This window comes from Oncorhynchus mykiss, chromosome 2, assembly GCF_057628025.1.
Source record: "Oncorhynchus mykiss isolate SJ-2025 chromosome 2, ASM5762802v1, whole genome shotgun sequence".
Lineage (NCBI taxonomy): Eukaryota > Metazoa > Chordata > Actinopteri > Salmoniformes > Salmonidae > Oncorhynchus > Oncorhynchus mykiss.
Genome location: NC_143023.1, coordinates 5,745,001 through 5,761,398, shown reverse-complemented (window position 1 = coordinate 5,761,398; position 16,398 = coordinate 5,745,001). Strand labels below are relative to the sequence as shown.

Genomic DNA, 16,398 nt, shown 5'->3' with positions numbered 1-16,398 from the left:
GTAGTGGTAGTGTCCTGTATGTATAAAGACACCTACTCTAGTCCATGGTAGTGTTCTGTATGTATAGTCCATGGTAGTGTCCTGTATGTATAAAGACACCTACTCTAGTCCATGGTAGTGTCCTGTATGTATAAAGACACCTACTCTAGTCCATGGTAGTGTTCTGTATGTATAAAGACACCTACTCTAGTCCATGGTAGTGTCCTGTATGTATAAAGACACCTACTCTAGTCCATGGTAGTGTTCTGTATGTATAGTCCATGGTAGTGTCCTGTATGTATAAAGACACCTACTCTAGTCCATGGTAGTGTCCTGTATGTATAAAGACACCTACTCTAGTCCATGGTAGTGTCCTGTATGTATGAAGACACCTACTCTAGTCCATGGTAGTGTTCTGTATGTATAGTCCATGGTAGTGTCCTGTATGTATAAAGACACCTACTCTAGTCCATGGTAGTGTCCTGTATGTATAAAGACACCTACTCTAGTCCATGGTAGTGTTCTGTATGTATAGTCCATGGTAGTGTCCTGTATGTATAAAGACACCTACTCTAGTCCATGGTAGTGTCCTGTATGAATAAAGACACCTACTCTAGTCCATGGTAGTGTTCTGTATGTATAGTCCATGGTAGTGTCCTGTATGTATAGTCCATGGTAGTGTCCTGTATGAATAAAGACACCTACTCTAGTCCATGGTAGTGTCCTGTATGAATAAAGACACCTACTCTAGTCCATGGTAGTGTTCTGTATGTATAGTCCATGGTAGTGTCCTGTATGTATAAAGACACCTACTCTAGTCCATGGTAGTGTCCTGTATGTATAAAGACACCTACTCTAGTCCATGGTAGTGTCCTGTATGAATAAAGACACCTACTCTAGTCCATGGTAGTGTTCTGTATGTATAGTCCATGGTAGTGTCCTGTATGTATAAAGACACCTACTCTAGTCCATGGTAGTGTCCTGTATGAATAAAGACACCTACTCTAGTCCATGGTAGTGTTCTGTATGTATAGTCCATGGTAGTGTCCTGTATGAATAAACTCTACTCTAGTCCATGGTAATGGTAGTGTCCTGTATGAATAAAGACACCTACTCTAGTCCATGGTAATGGTAGTGTCCTGTATGAATAAAGACACCTACTCTAGTCCATGGTAGTGGTAGGGTCTTGTATGTATGAAGACACCTACTCTAGTCCATGGTAGTGTCCTGTATGTATAAAGACACCTACTCTAGTCCATGGTAATGGTAGTGTCCTGTATGAATAAAGACACCTACTCTAGTCCATGGTAGTGGTAGGGTCTTGTATGTATGAAGACACCTACTCTAGTCCATGGTAGTGTCCTGTATGTATAAAGACACCTACTCTAGTCCATGGTAATGGTAGTGTCCTGTATGAATAAAGACACCTACTCTAGTCCATGGTAGTGGTAGGGTCTTGTATGTATGAAGACACCTACTCTAGTCCATGGTAGTGTCCTGTATGTATAAAGACACCTACTCTAGTCCATGGTAGTGTCCTGTATGTATAAAGACACCTACTCTAGTCCATGGTAGTGTCCTGTATGTATAAAGACACCTACTCTAGTCCATGGTAGTGTCCTGTATGTATAAAGACACCTACTCTAGTCCATGGTAGTGTTCTGTATGAATAAAGACACCTACTCTAGTCCATGGTAGTGTCCTGTATATATAAAGACACCTACTCTAGTCCATGGTAGTGTTCTGTATGTATAGTCCATGGTAGTGTCCTGTATGTATAAAGACACCTACTCTAGTCCATGGTAGTGTCCTGTATGTATAAAGACACCTACTCTAGTCCATGGTAGTGTCCTGTATGTATAGTCCATGGTAGTGTCCTGTATGAATAAAGACACCTACTCTAGTCCATGGTAGTGTCCTGTATGTATAGTCCATGGTAGTGTCCTGTATGAATAAAGACACCTACTCTAGTCCATGGTAGTGTCCTGTATGTATGAAGACACCTACTCTAGTCCATGGTAGTGTCCTGTATGTATAAAGACACCTACTCTAGTCCATGGTAGTGTCCTGTATGTATAGTCCATGGTAGTGTCCTGTATGTATAAAGACACCTACTCTAGTCCATGGTAGTGTTCTGTATGTATAGTCCATGGTAGTGTCCTGTATGTATAAAGACACCTACTCTAGTCCATGGTAGTGTCCTGTATGCATAAAGACACCTACTCTAGTCCATGGTAGGTTCCTGTATGTATAAAGACACCTACTCTAGTCCATGGTAGTGTTCTGTATGTATAAAGACACCTACTCTAGTCCATGGTAGTGTCCTGTATGTATAGTCCATGGTAGTGTCCTGTATGAATAAAGACACCTACTCTAGTCCATGGTAGTGGTAGGGTCTTGTATGAATAAAGACACCTACTCTAGTCCATGGTAGTGGTAGGGTCTTGTATGTATAAAGACACCTACTCTAGTCCATGGTAGTGTCCTGTATGTATAAAGACACCTACTCTAGTCCATGGTAATGGTAGTGTCCTGTATGAATAAAGACACCTACTCTAGTCCATGGTAGTGGTAGGGTCTTGTATGTATGAAGACACCTACTCTAGTCCATGGTAGTGTCCTGTATGTATAAAGACACCTACTCTAGTCCATGGTAATGGTAGTGTCCTGTATGAATAAAGACACCTACTCTAGTCCATGGTAGTGGTAGGGTCTTGTATGTATGAAGACACCTACTCTAGTCCATGGTAGTGTCCTGTATGTATAAAGACACCTACTCTAGTCCATGGTAGTGTCCTGTATGTATAAAGACACCTACTCTAGTCCATGGTAGTGTTCTGTATGAATAAAGACACCTACTCTAGTCCATGGTAGTGTCCTGTATGTATAAAGACACCTACTCTAGTCCATGGTAGTGTCCTGTATGTATAAAGACACCTACTCTAGTCCATGGTAGTGTCCTGTATGTATAGTCCATGGTAGTGTCCTGTATGAATAAAGACACCTACTCTAGTCCATGGTAGTGTCCTGTATGTATAGTCCATGGTAGTGTCCTGTATGAATAAAGACACCTACTCTAGTCCATGGTAGTGTCCTGTATGTATGAAGACACCTACTCTAGTCCATGGTAGTGTTCTGTATGTATAGTCCATGGTAGTGTCCTGTATGTATAAAGACACCTACTCTAGTCCATGGTAGTGTCCTGTATGTATAAAGACACCTACTCTAGTCCATGGTAGTGTCCTGTATGTATAGTCCATGGTAGTGTCCTGTATGTATAAAGACACCTACTCTAGTCCATGGTAGTGTTCTGTATGTATAGTCCATGGTAGTGTCCTGTATGTATAAAGACACCTACTCTAGTCCATGGTAGTGTCCTGTATGCATAAAGACACCTACTCTAGTCCATGGTAGGTTCCTGTATGTATAAAGACACCTACTCTAGTCCATGGTAGTGTTCTGTATGTATAAAGACACCTACTCTAGTCCATGGTAGTGTCCTGTATGTATAAAGACACCTACTCTAGTCCATGGTAATGGTAGTGTCCTGTATGAATAAAGACACCTACTCTAGTCCATGGTAGTGGTAGGGTCTTGTATGTATAAAGACACCTACTCTAGTCCATGGTAGTGTCCTGTATGTATAAAGACACCTACTCTAGTCCATGGTAGTGTTCTGTATGTATAGTCCATGGTAGTGTCCTGTATGTATAAAGACACCTACTCTAGTCCATGGTAGTGTCCTGTATGTATAAAGACACCTACTCTAGTCCATGGTAGTGTCCTGTATGTATAAAGACACCTACTCTAGTCCATGGTAGTGTTCTGTATGTATAAAGACACCTACTCTAGTCCATGGTAGTGTCCTGTATGTATAAAGACACCTACTCTAGTCCATGGTAGTGTTCTGTATGTATAGTCCATGGTAGTGTCCTGTATGAATAAAGACACCTACTCTAGTCCATGGTAGTGTCCTGTATGTATGAAGACACCTACTCTAGTCCATGGTAGTGTTCTGTATGTATAGTCCATGGTAGTGTCCTGTATGTATAAAGACACCTACTCTAGTCCATGGTAGTGGGAGCTGGCTGCTTGGCTGAAGGGGATCTGGGTCACTTTCCTGGGGGTCAAGTCTGGAGACATCTGGAATGTATTTCCCCTGGAAACACACAGAGACACATTATTGTACAGGAGCTGTGAACATTTTCTATTCAAATCCAAGACTGCAGAGAAGAACACACAGTTCTGCAGAGAAGAACACACAGTACTGCAGAGAAGAACACACAGTTCTGCAGAGAAGAACACACAGTACTGCAGTGAAGAACACACAGTACTGCAGTGAAGAACACACAGTACTGCAGTGAAGAACACACAGTACTGCAGAGAAGAACACACAGTACTGCAGCAAAGAACACACAGTACTGCAGATAAGAACACACAGTACTGCAGAGAAGAACACACAGTACTGCAGAGAAGAACACACAGTTCTGCAGAGAAGAACACACAGTCCTGCCGTGAAGAACACACAGTACTGCAGAGAAGAACACACAGTTCTGCAGAGAAGAACACACAGTACTGCAGTGAAGAACACACAGTACTGCAGTGAAGAACACACAGTACTGCAGAGAAGAACACACAGTACTGCAGAGAAGAACACACAGTACTGCAGCAAAGAACACACAGTACTGCAGAGAAGAACACACAGTACTGCAGAGAAGAACACACAGTACTGCAGCAAAGAACACACAGTACTGCAGAGAAGAACACACAGTACTACAGTGAAGAACACACAGTTCTGCAGAGAAGAACACACAGTACTGCAGAGAAGAACACACAGTACTGCAGAGAAGAACACACAGTACTGCAGAGAAGAACACACAGTACTGCAGAGAAGAACACACAGTACTGCAGAGAAGAACACACAGTACTGCAGCGAAGAACACACAGTACTACAGCGAAGAACACACAGTACTGCAGAGAAGAACACACAGTACTGCAGCGAAGAACACACAGTACTACAGCGAAGAACACACAGTACTGCAGAGAAGAACACACAGTACTGCAGAGAAGAACACACAGTACTGTAGCGAAGAACACACAGTACTGTAGCGAAGAACACACAGTACTGCAGCGAAGAACACACAGTACTGCAGCGAAGAACACACAGTACTACAGAGAAGAACACACAGTACCGCAGAGAAGAACACACAGTACTGCAGAGAAGAACACACAGTACTGCAGTGATCTGAAGTGAAACTAAACTCTCCTGTCCTCTTGCACCCAAACTGATGAAGTGTGTAAAACAACTTCCTAATGAACTGACAGCTCGAATGTCTAGAACGCTTCTTAATTGAGTTTCTTTTAATGAACATAAATTACTAATTACTAATATTCTTCTCTGCCTTCTGTAAGAGCACTGTCCGATAAAGGCTCTTTATAAATCAGAGGAATTCAATTAGGCGAAAACCTCTTGATTCGAATGCATATCAGAGGTAGACAGCCACATGAAATCATCGTCGCTACATGGTGTCTGAAACATCCGAACTGAATGGTTGTCTGCTGAATGGAGTGGTTTCTCCTCGGGGGAAGAGAAAGTTACAAACAGATGATTCAACATGTTGACGCCACCTTTTTTAGGAGGGGGGGGGCATTCCAGATTCAGACGGTGACAAAACTGATTTGCCCAGAGTCACACTGAAGCACCAGAACACATTTCTACATCCATATTAGAAGCCTGAAATTTAATTTCATAGACTTTAGTCAGACAGATTGGCGGGGTCAGTCAGATTGAGGGGGGGTCAGACATATTGGGGGGGGGGGGGGGGGGGGGGGGGGGGGTGTCAGACAGATGAGTTTCCATCCAGATTTTCATGCGAATATTTTAAAATCCACATTAAGAAAATATGCCCATTCTCCCACCAGTGATGTTTCCACCAAACTGACTTGTTGTGGATAAACATCAGTACGTGATGATGTAGTGCACATAAAATGTCATTTTTCTCTTAACTTTTCATGTATCGAATAAAAATCTAAAGTTCAATGTGTTTCCATTGTATTTTCAACTCTACTGATCAGTTCCTGTCACAAAAACTGTTTTAAACAGCAGACGTGCCTATTCTGGTCTTAGTATGTACGTACGCTCTAGCCAACAGCTGTGTGGGTAGACTAGTCGACATGATGAGATCATTATGGATAACAGCGAGAATATTTATATTTCTCAAATCAGCAGTCAAGCGTCGATCATCACGTCACCAGAACAAGACCATAGATATTTATTGGAAAGGAGCATCAAGCTCATCACCAAAGATTTGTATAACTAACTGAAGATAGACCAGAGCCTGTCGTTTCCAATGGGAGCAAATTAATCGCAGTGGGCAGAACAAGCAAGGAGGTGGGCAGAGCCAAGGATGAGCTAAGCGAGAGCCCATTGGTGTGTTCTAGCATGTATTTGCATATTTCCGTTAGGGAACGCCTACTTTGTGAAGTAGGCGTATGCAATAAGTCAATTCACCCTTGCACTTCTTCTAAACAACGCAAACAAATATATATATTTGGCAAAGGGCAAAGTCTACTAAACGTAGTCAACTCTGTTCATAACAGATTCTAGTTTTGTGAACAGAAAATTGTATTGAGATCAAATGTTTCATTGATGAGGAGAATTTGCAGAATAATCGGCCAAAATCCGTCTTGCTCCATATTCCCCACCGACGGCCACTGGGCTTCCTCTCATCACCATATTCGGTAGTGAGCGGAAATGCCAACCGGATGCTTCAGATTTCTCCATCCAGTGAAATATTTGACTCACTGTTCTATCCGTGTCATCACCGTGCACTTTAACCACCCCTGTGAAGTTCATCATCATAATTTATTTCATCTGTAGCTTAATAAACTGCATGGTTTACCCAAGTCGTAGTGGGAGGACCACACAACATGTAAACCATGCAGCCTGACTCCAAGTTTACTTTCGATATGATGCGTACTCTCATCTACTGGTGTCCCCCAGGGCTCGGTTCTAGGCCCTCTACTTTCTATACACACCAAGTCACTCAGCTCCGTCATATCCTGGTCTCTCCTATCACTGCTATGATGATGACACTCAGCTACTTTTCTCCTTCCCTCCTCCTGACACCCATCTCTGCGTGCCCGGCAGATGTCTCAGCTTGGATGTCGGTTCACCACCTCAAGCTCAACCTCGACAAGACGGAGCTGCTCTTCCTCCCGGTTAGTATTAACTGCTTTGGAGCACTCAGACACATATAAATTGACCAGAGAGGCTGAGAGGCTGTTGTATATCTAAATACGTTAGACAACTTTCTGTAGTAGAGAAAGAATGAGTCAAACCACAATGCCTTTGAACAACTCCCTAAAGTATCTGAACTGAACAGTATCTGAATTGAACAGTATCTGAACTGAACAGTATCTGAACAGTATCTGAACTGAACAGTATCTGAATTGAACAACTCTCTAGAGTTACTCTAGTCTCCAGACTAACAGAGTTACTCTAGTCTCTGGACTAACAGAGTTACCCTAGTCTCCAGACTAACAGAGGTTCCATAGTCTCCGGACTAACAGAGTTACCCTAGTCTCCAGACTAACAGAGTTACCCTAGTCTCCAGACTAACAGAGTTACCCTAGTCTCCAGACTAACAGAGTTACCCTAGTCTCCAGACTAACAGAGTTACCCTAGTCTCCAGACTAACAGAGTTACCCTAGTCTCCAGACTAACAGAGTTACCCTAGTCTCCAGACTAACAGAGGTACCCTAGTCTCCAGACTAACAGAGGTACCCTAGTCTCCAGACTAACAGAGTTACCCTAGTCTCCAGACTAACAGAGTTACCCTAGTCTCCAGACTAACAGAGTTACCCTAGTCTCCAGACTAACAGAGTTACCCTAGTCTCCAGACTAACAGAGTTACCCTAGTCTCCAGACGTCTCCAGACTAACAGAGTTACCCTAGTCTCCAGACTAACAGAGTTACCCTAGTCTCCAGACTAACAGAGTTACCCTAGTCTCCAGACTAACAGAGTTACCCTAGTCTTCGGACTAACAGAGTTACTCTAGTCTCCGGACTAATAGAGTTACCCTAGTCTCCGGACTAATAGAGTTACCCTAGTCTCCAGACGTCTCCAGACTAACAGAGTTACCCTAGTCTCCAGACTAACAGAGTTACCCTAGTCTCCAGACTAACAGAGTTACCCTAGTCTCCAGACTAACAGAGTTACCCTAGTCTCCAGACTAACAGAGTTACCCTAGTCTCCAGATTAACAGAGTTACCCTAGTCTCCAGACTAACAGAGGTACCCTAGTCTCCAGACTAACAGAGGTACCCTAGTCTCCAGACTAACAGAGTTACCCTAGTCTCCAGACTAACAGAGTTACCCTAGTCTCCAGACTAACAGAGTTACCCTAGTCTCCAGACTAACAGAGTTACCCTAGTCTCCAGACTAACAGAGTTACCCTAGTCTCCAGACTAACAGAGTTACCCTAGTCTCCAGACTAACAGAGTTACCCTAGTCTCCGGACTAACAGAGTTACCCTAGTCTCCAGACGTCTCCAGACTAACAGAGTTACCCTAGTCTCCAGACTAACAGAGTTACCCTAGTCTCCAGACTAACAGAGTTACCCTAGTCTTCGGACTAACAGAGTTACTCTAGTCTCCGGACTAATAGAGTTACCCTAGTCTCCGGACTAATAGAGTTACCCTAGTCTCCAGACTAATAGAGTTACCCTAGTCTCCAGACGTCTCCAGACTAACAGAGTTACCCTAGTCTCCAGACTAACAGAGTTACCCTAGTCTCTGGACTAATAGAGGCTGCAGTTCTCCGGTGGGCAGGCCGTCTGGTGTGAAGTGTCTAAGCAGCTCTTTGGCATCCAGCAAGGCTGAGGTGGTTCTCTGGCCCTGGACGTCTTTAGGCCCCAGCAGACAGTCAGATGAGCTGCCAGACAGCAGACCAAACCTGTGAAGGGAGGAGACCAAAGATGAGATGGTTAAATTAGTCACGTCTGAGGAACCAAAGATACCGTCGGTCTCTCTATTCCCATAAGCCACCTTGCTTGCTTATTGTTGACGGAAGAGAGATGTGTGTACCGATGTGAAGAGCATTATTCGAGTTTACCTCAGCTTCTGACGAGTCCTCTGGAGGTTCTCATAGTTCTGCAAAACACTTCTCTCTGGCCAATCAGCATGTTGGGAGTGTTTAATGAACTCTACATTGGAATGGGGAAAGAGTCATTTTTGTTTTATCAGTCAAGGTTTCTAGAAGGAGTCCGTTTTAGAGATGGCAAATACAGTGTGTTCAGACCCCTTGACTATTTCCATATTTTGTTACGTTACAGCCTTATTCTAAAATGTATTTTGATTTTTAATCAATACCCAATAATGACAAAGCGAAAACAAGTAAAGATTTTTTTTGTGCCAAATGTATAAAAATAAAAAACAGAAGTAACCGATTTACCTAACTATTCAGACCCTTTGCTATGAGACTTCGAAATTGAGTTCAGGTGTATCCTGTTTCCATTGATCATCCTTGAGACGTTTCTACAACTTGATTGGAGTCCACCTGTGGTAAATTCAATTTATTGGACATAATTTGGAAAGGCACACAGCTGTCTATATAAAGGTCCTACAGTTGACAGTGCATGTCAGAGCAAAAACCAAGCCATGAGGTCAAAGGAATTGTCTGTAGAGCTCCGAAAGGTACCAAAACATTTCTGGAGCATTGAAGGCCCCCAAGAACACCATGTCCTCCATCATTCTTAAATGGAAGAAGTTCGGAACAACCAAGACTCTTCCTAGAGCTGGCCACCCAGCCAAAATGAGCAAGGGCCTTGGTCAGGGAGGTGACCAAGAACCCAATGGCCACTTTGACAGAGCTCCAGAGTTTCTCTGTGGAGATGGGAGAATCTTTCATAAGGACAACCATCTCCGCAGCACTCCCCCAATCAAGCGTTTATAATAGTGTGGCCAAAAGGCACCTAAAGGACTCTCAAACGATGAGAAACAAGATTCACTGGTCTGATAAAAACGAGATTGAACTCTTTGGCCTGAATGCAAAATCTCACGTCTGGAGGAAACCTGTCACCATCCCTATGGTGAAGCATGGTGGTGGCAGCATCATGCTGTGGGGATGTTTTTCAGAGACAGGGACTGGGAGACTAGTTAGGATCGAGGGAAAGATGAAGAGAGCAAAGTACTGAGAGATTCTTGATGAAAATCTGCTCCAGAGCGCTCAGGACCTCAGACTGGGGCGAAGGTTCACCTTCCAACAGGACAATGACCCTAAGCAAACAGCCAAGACAATGCAGGAGTGGCTTCGGGACAAGTCTCAGAGTTTCCTTGAATGGCCCAGCCAGAGCCCGGACTTGAACCTGATCTAACATCTCTGGAGAGACCTGAAAATAGCTGTGCAGCGACGCTCCCCATCCAACCTGACAGAGCTTGAGACGATCTGCAGAGAAAAATGTGAGAAACTCCCCAAATACAGGTGTGCCAAGCTTGTAGCGTCACACCCAAGAAGACTCGAGGCTGTAATCGCTGTCAAAGGTGCTTCAACAAAGTACTGAGTTAAGGGTCTGAATACTTACGTAAATGTGATATTTCCATTTTATTTTTGATAAATTAGCAAACATTTCTAAAAACCAGTGTTTGCTTTGTCATTATGGGGTATTGTGTGTAGATTGATGAAGGGGGGGGAACTATTTAATCCATTTTAGAATAAGGTTGTAACGTAACAAAATGTGAAAAAAGTCAAGGGGTCTGAATACTTTCTGAATGCACTGTAAATATTACTGAGCTGTGTTACGGGGAGTAAGGAGGGACTGGAACAACAGAATACCTGTAGTCTTCGTAGTGAGGTTCACCTCCTCTGCTCCACAGGGCTCAACTCGGAGCAGACTGGAGTCTTTAGGCAAGGTAGAGGCTTTAGGCAGGGTAGAGTCATGCATCTTGAGGTACTGTTCTCTGGCCAGGCTGAGCAAGATCTTCAGGTCATTGACTGGTATTGAAGCTGGCTTCTCTGCCTCTTCTCTACGTCCTATTCAATATGGAATAACGAGAGTAAGTAGTCAGTACGTAGCCTTGTCCGAGCAAGGATGGCCCATAAGGGCTGGAGACTCAGGTTTCTGTAGCGTGAGGCTGCTTCATGTTATTGGATGTTGAATACTGGAGGAACCACCTACCTGTCTGGCTACGATACAGACTGACTTTAATACTGGAGGAACCACCTACCTGTCTGGCTACGATACAGAGTGACTTTAATACTGGAGGAACCACCTACCTGTCTGGCTGCGATACAGACTGGCTTTAATACTGGAGGAACCACCTACCTGTCTGGCTGTGATACAGACTGACTTTAATACTGGAGGAACCACCTACCTGTCTGGCTACGATACAGAGTGACTTTAATACTGGAGGAACCACATACCTGTCTGGCTGCGATACAGACTGACTTTAATACTGGAGGAACCACCTACCTGTCTGGCTGCTACACAGACTGACTTTAATATTGGAGGAACCACCTACCTGTCTGGCTGCGATACAGACTGACTTTAATACTGGAGGAACCACCTACCTGTCTGGCTGCTACACAGACTGACTTTAATACTGGAGGAACCACCTACCTGTCTGGCTGCTACACAGACTGACTTTAATACTGGAGGAACCACCTACCTGTCTGGCTGCGATACAGACTGACTTTAATACTGGAGGAACCACCTACCTGTCTGGCTACGATACAGACTGACTTTAATACTGGAGGAACCACCTACCTGTCTGGCTGCTACACAGACTGACTTTAATACTGGAGGAACCACCTACCTGTCTGGCTGCTACACAGACTGACTTTAATACTGGAGGAACCACCTACCTGTCTGGCTACGATACAGACTGACTTTAATACTGGAGGAACCACCTACCTGTCTGGCTGCTACACAGACTTTAATACTGGAGGAACCACCTACCTGTCTGGCTACGATACAGACTGACTTTAATACTGGAGGAACCACCTACCTGTCTGGCTGCTACACAGACTGACTTTAATACTGGAGGAACCACCTACCTGTCTGGCTGCGATACAGACTGACTTTAATACTGGAGGAATCACCTACCTGTCTGGCTGCTACACAGACTGACTTTAATACTGGAGGAACCACCTACCTGTCTGGCTGCTACACAGACTGACTTTAATACTGGAGGAACCACCTACCTGTCTGGCTGCTACACAGACTGACTTTAATACTGGAGAAACCACCTACCTGTCTGGCTACGATACAGACTGACTTTAATACTGGAGGAACCACCTACCTGTCTGGCTGCTACACAGACTGACTTTAATACTGGAGGAACCACCTACCTGTCTGGCTGCGATACAGACTGACTTTAATACTGGAGGAACCACCTACCTGTCTGGCTGCTACACAGACTTTAATACTGGAGGAACCACCTACCTGTCTGGCTGCGATACAGACTGACTTTAATACTGGAGGAACCACCTACCTGTCTGGCTGCGATACAGACTGACTTCAATACTGGAGGAACCACCAACCTGTCTGGCTGCGATACAGACTGACTTTAATACTGGAGGAACTACCTACCTGTCTGGCTACGATACAGACTGACTTTAATACTGGAGGAACCACCTACCTGTCTGGCTGCTACACAGACTGACTTTAATACTGGAGGAACCACCTACCTGTCTGGCTGCTACACAGACTGACTTTAATACTGGAGGAACCACCTACCTGTCTGGCTGCTACACAGACTGACTTTAATACTGGAGGAACCACCTACCTGTCTGGCTGCTACACAGACTGACTTTAATACTGGAGGAACCACCTACCTGTCTGGCTGCTACACAGACTGACTTTAATACTGGAGGAACCACCTACCTGTCTGGCTGCTACACAGACTGACTTTAATACTGGAGGAACCACCTACCTGTCTGGCTGCTACACAGACTGACTTTAATACTGGAGGAACCACCTACCTGTCTGGCTGCTACACAGACTGACTTTAATACTGGAGGAACCACCTACCTGTCTGGCTGCTACACAGACTGACTTGCTTTATTAAACTATGCTAGATATGCTTCTTTTTGTCAAATAGAATGTTTTCAATAAAATAGCTGATTAAATAAACTGCAATAAAAAAATACATTAACTAGGATCTATTTGGTGGCAATAAGGCTCACTGCAAATGGAAAGAGTGTGCCGAGTACAGACATTTTAATATATATTCTGCGTTAGACATGATTCCGCTTGAAAAATCTTTTTTTTTATTAATTTTTTTATCTCAACGAGACTTACCTGGCTAAATAAATAAAGGATGAATAAAATATGATGTTGTACTTACTCAGGCACTCCTTTAGGACCAGAGTCTGCACCTCGGCCAACTTCCTCTCCCTCTGTAGCAGTTGGTCTCCATGGAGACAGGGCAGGGAGCGCAGCCAGTCTGTAGTGGTGGAACCTGGGAGAAGAGACCAAGTGGACTCTGCTTTATCAATCAATTGGCTGAACCCTTCTCAATAACGTCGGAGAAAAGAGAAACCCGCACACTGCTCTCGCTAGTAATCACTTATTTTTATTAAAGGCCCACTGCAGTCAAAATTCTGTTATTCCTGTGTTTTGTATGATATTGTACAACAGCTGATGAAAGTAACACTGTAAAAAAGTGTGACGTGTGAACTGTGATATTTCCTGATAGAAGCTGGTTGAAAATACAATCTACACAGGACCTTCTAAATCAACAGGTTTTGGGTAGAGTTTAATAAGGTTGAATGAAATAAGTGACATTAGTAAGAGCAGTGTTCAGGTTTCTCTCTTTTTCCCCCCTGAAGTAATCAGATTATTCACACCTGAAACAACATAACTCGGACGTGGGAGTTATTTTTAGGATGTTCAATAACCTGGTAACGTGGCTTATGAGTTCAAATGAAGTTCATATGAATGGGACAACACACACGCTATCAAAGGAGACAGGGGAGTTTAATACAAGCACACTGCATTAAGGAGACAAGGGGAGTTTAATACAAGCACACTGCATTAAGGAGACAAGGGGAGTTTAATACAAGCACACTGCATTAAGGAGACAGGGGAGTTTAATACAAGCACACTGCATTAAGGAGACAGGGGAGATTAATACAAGCACACTGCATTAAGGAGACAGGGGAGATTAATACAAGCACACTGCATTAAGGAGACAGGGGAGTTTAATACAAGCACACTGCATTAAGGAGACAAGGGGAGTTTAATACAAGCACACTGCATTAAGGAGACAGGGGAGTTTAATACAAGCACACTGCATTAAGGAGACAGGGGAGTTGAATACAAGCACACTGCATTAAGGAGACAGGGAGATTAATACAAGCACACTGCATTAAGGAGACAGGGGAGTTTAATACAAGCACACTGCATTAAGGAGACAAGGGGAGTTGAATACAAGCACACTGCATTAAGGAGACAGGGGAGTTTAATACAAGCACACTGCATTAAGGAGACAAGGGGAGTTTAATACAAGCACACTGCATTAAGGAGACAGGGGAGTTTAATACAAGTACACTGCATTAAGGAGACAAGGGAGTTTAATACAAGCACACTGCATTAAGGAGACAAGGGAGTTTAATACAAGTACACTGCATTAAGGAGACAGGGGAGTTTAATACAAGCACACTGCATTAAGGAGACAAGGGAGTTTAATACAAGCACACTGCATTAAGGAGACAAGGGAGTTTAATACAAGCACACTGCATTAAGGAGACAAGGGGAGTTTAATACAAGCACACTGCATTAAGGAGACAGGGAGATTAATACAAGCACACTGCATTAAGGAGACAGGGGAGTTTAATACAAGCACACTGCATTAAGGAGACAAGGGGAGTTGAATACAAGCACACTGCATTAAGGAGCCAGGGGAGTTTAATACAAGCACACTGCATTAAGGAGACAGGGGAGTTTAATACAAGCACACTGCATTAAGGAGACAGGGGAGTTTAATACAAGCACACTGCATTAAGGAGACAAGGGGAGTTTAATACAACCACACTGCATTAAGGAGACAAGGGGAGTTGAATACAAGCACACTGCATTAAGGAGACAGGGGAGTTTAATACAAGCACACTGCATTAAGGAGACAAGGGGAGTTTAATACAAGCACACTGCATTAAGGAGACAAGGGAGTTTAATACAAGCACACTGCATTTAGGAGACAAGGGAGTTTAATACAAGCACACTGCATTTAGGAGACAAGGGAGTTTAATACAAGTACACTGCATTAAGGAGACAGGGGAGTTTAATACAAGCACACTGCATTAAGGAGACAAGGGAGTTTAATACAAGCACACTGCATTAAGGAGACAAGGGAGTTTAATACAAGCACACTGCATTAAGGAGACAAGGGGAGTTTAATACAAGCACACTGCATTAAGGAGACAGGGGAGTTTAATACAAGCACACTGCATTAAGGGGACAGGGGAGTTTAGTACAAGCACACTGCATTAAGGAGACAGGGGAGTTTAATACAAGCACACTGCATTAAGGAGACAGAGGAGTTTAATACAAGCACACTGCATTAAGGAGACAGGGGAGTTTAATACAAGCACACTGCATTAAGGAGACAGGGAGATTAATACAAGCACACTGCATTAAGGAGACAGGGGAGTTTAATACAAGCACACTGCATTAAGGAGACAAGGGGAGTTGAATACAAGCACACTGCATTAAGGAGACAGGGGAGTTTAATACAAGCACACTGCATTAAGGAGACAGGGGAGTTTAATACAAGCACACTGCATTAAGGAGACAGGGGAGTTTAATACAAGCACACTGCATTAAGGAGACAAGGGGAGTTTAATACAAGCACACTGCATTAAGGAGACAGGGGAGTTTAATACAAGTACACTGCATTAAGGAGACAAGGGAGTTTAATACAAGCACACTGCATTAAGGAGACAAGGGAGTTTAATACAAGTACACTGCATTAAGGAGACAGGGGAGTTTAATACAAGCACACTGCATTAAGGAGACAAGGGAGTTTAATACAAGCACACTGCATTAAGGAGACAAGGGAGTTTAATACAAGCACACTGCATTAAGGAGACAAGGGGAGTTTAATACAAGCACACTGCATTAAGGAGACAGGGGAGTTTAATACAAGCACACTGCATTAAGGAGACAGGGGAGTTTAATACAAGCACACTGCATTAAGGAGACAGGGGAGTTTAATACAAGCACACTGCATTAAGGAGACAGGGGAGTTTAATACAAACACACTGCATTAAGGAGACAGGGGAGTTTAATACAAGCACACTGCATTAAGGAGACAAGGGGAGTTTAATACAAACACACTGCATTAAGGAGACAGGGGAGTTTAATACAAGCACACTGCATTAAGGAGACAGGGGAGTTTAATACAAGCACACTGCATTAA

The 16,398-nt window shown here is 43.6% G+C and overlaps 1 protein-coding gene across 2 annotated transcripts in view; it reads right to left on the bottom strand.

Annotated features, from left to right (window-relative positions):
• Positions 1–16,398, bottom strand: part of LOC149984770 (mdm2-binding protein-like) — a 63,277-nt gene that overhangs the window by 22,737 nt on the left and 24,142 nt on the right. For both annotated transcript variants that reach the window (XM_090186180.1, XM_090186185.1), the window contains exons 13-17: positions 13,327–13,440; positions 10,814–11,011; positions 9,095–9,185; positions 8,768–8,935; positions 4,043–4,138 (exon numbers count right to left, since the gene is read on the bottom strand). In XM_090186180.1, the coding sequence (XP_090042306.1) occupies positions 4,043–4,138; positions 8,768–8,935; positions 9,095–9,185; positions 10,814–11,011; positions 13,327–13,440 (667 nt within the window). The remainder of the gene's footprint in view (positions 1–4,042; positions 4,139–8,767; positions 8,936–9,094; positions 9,186–10,813; positions 11,012–13,326; positions 13,441–16,398) is intronic.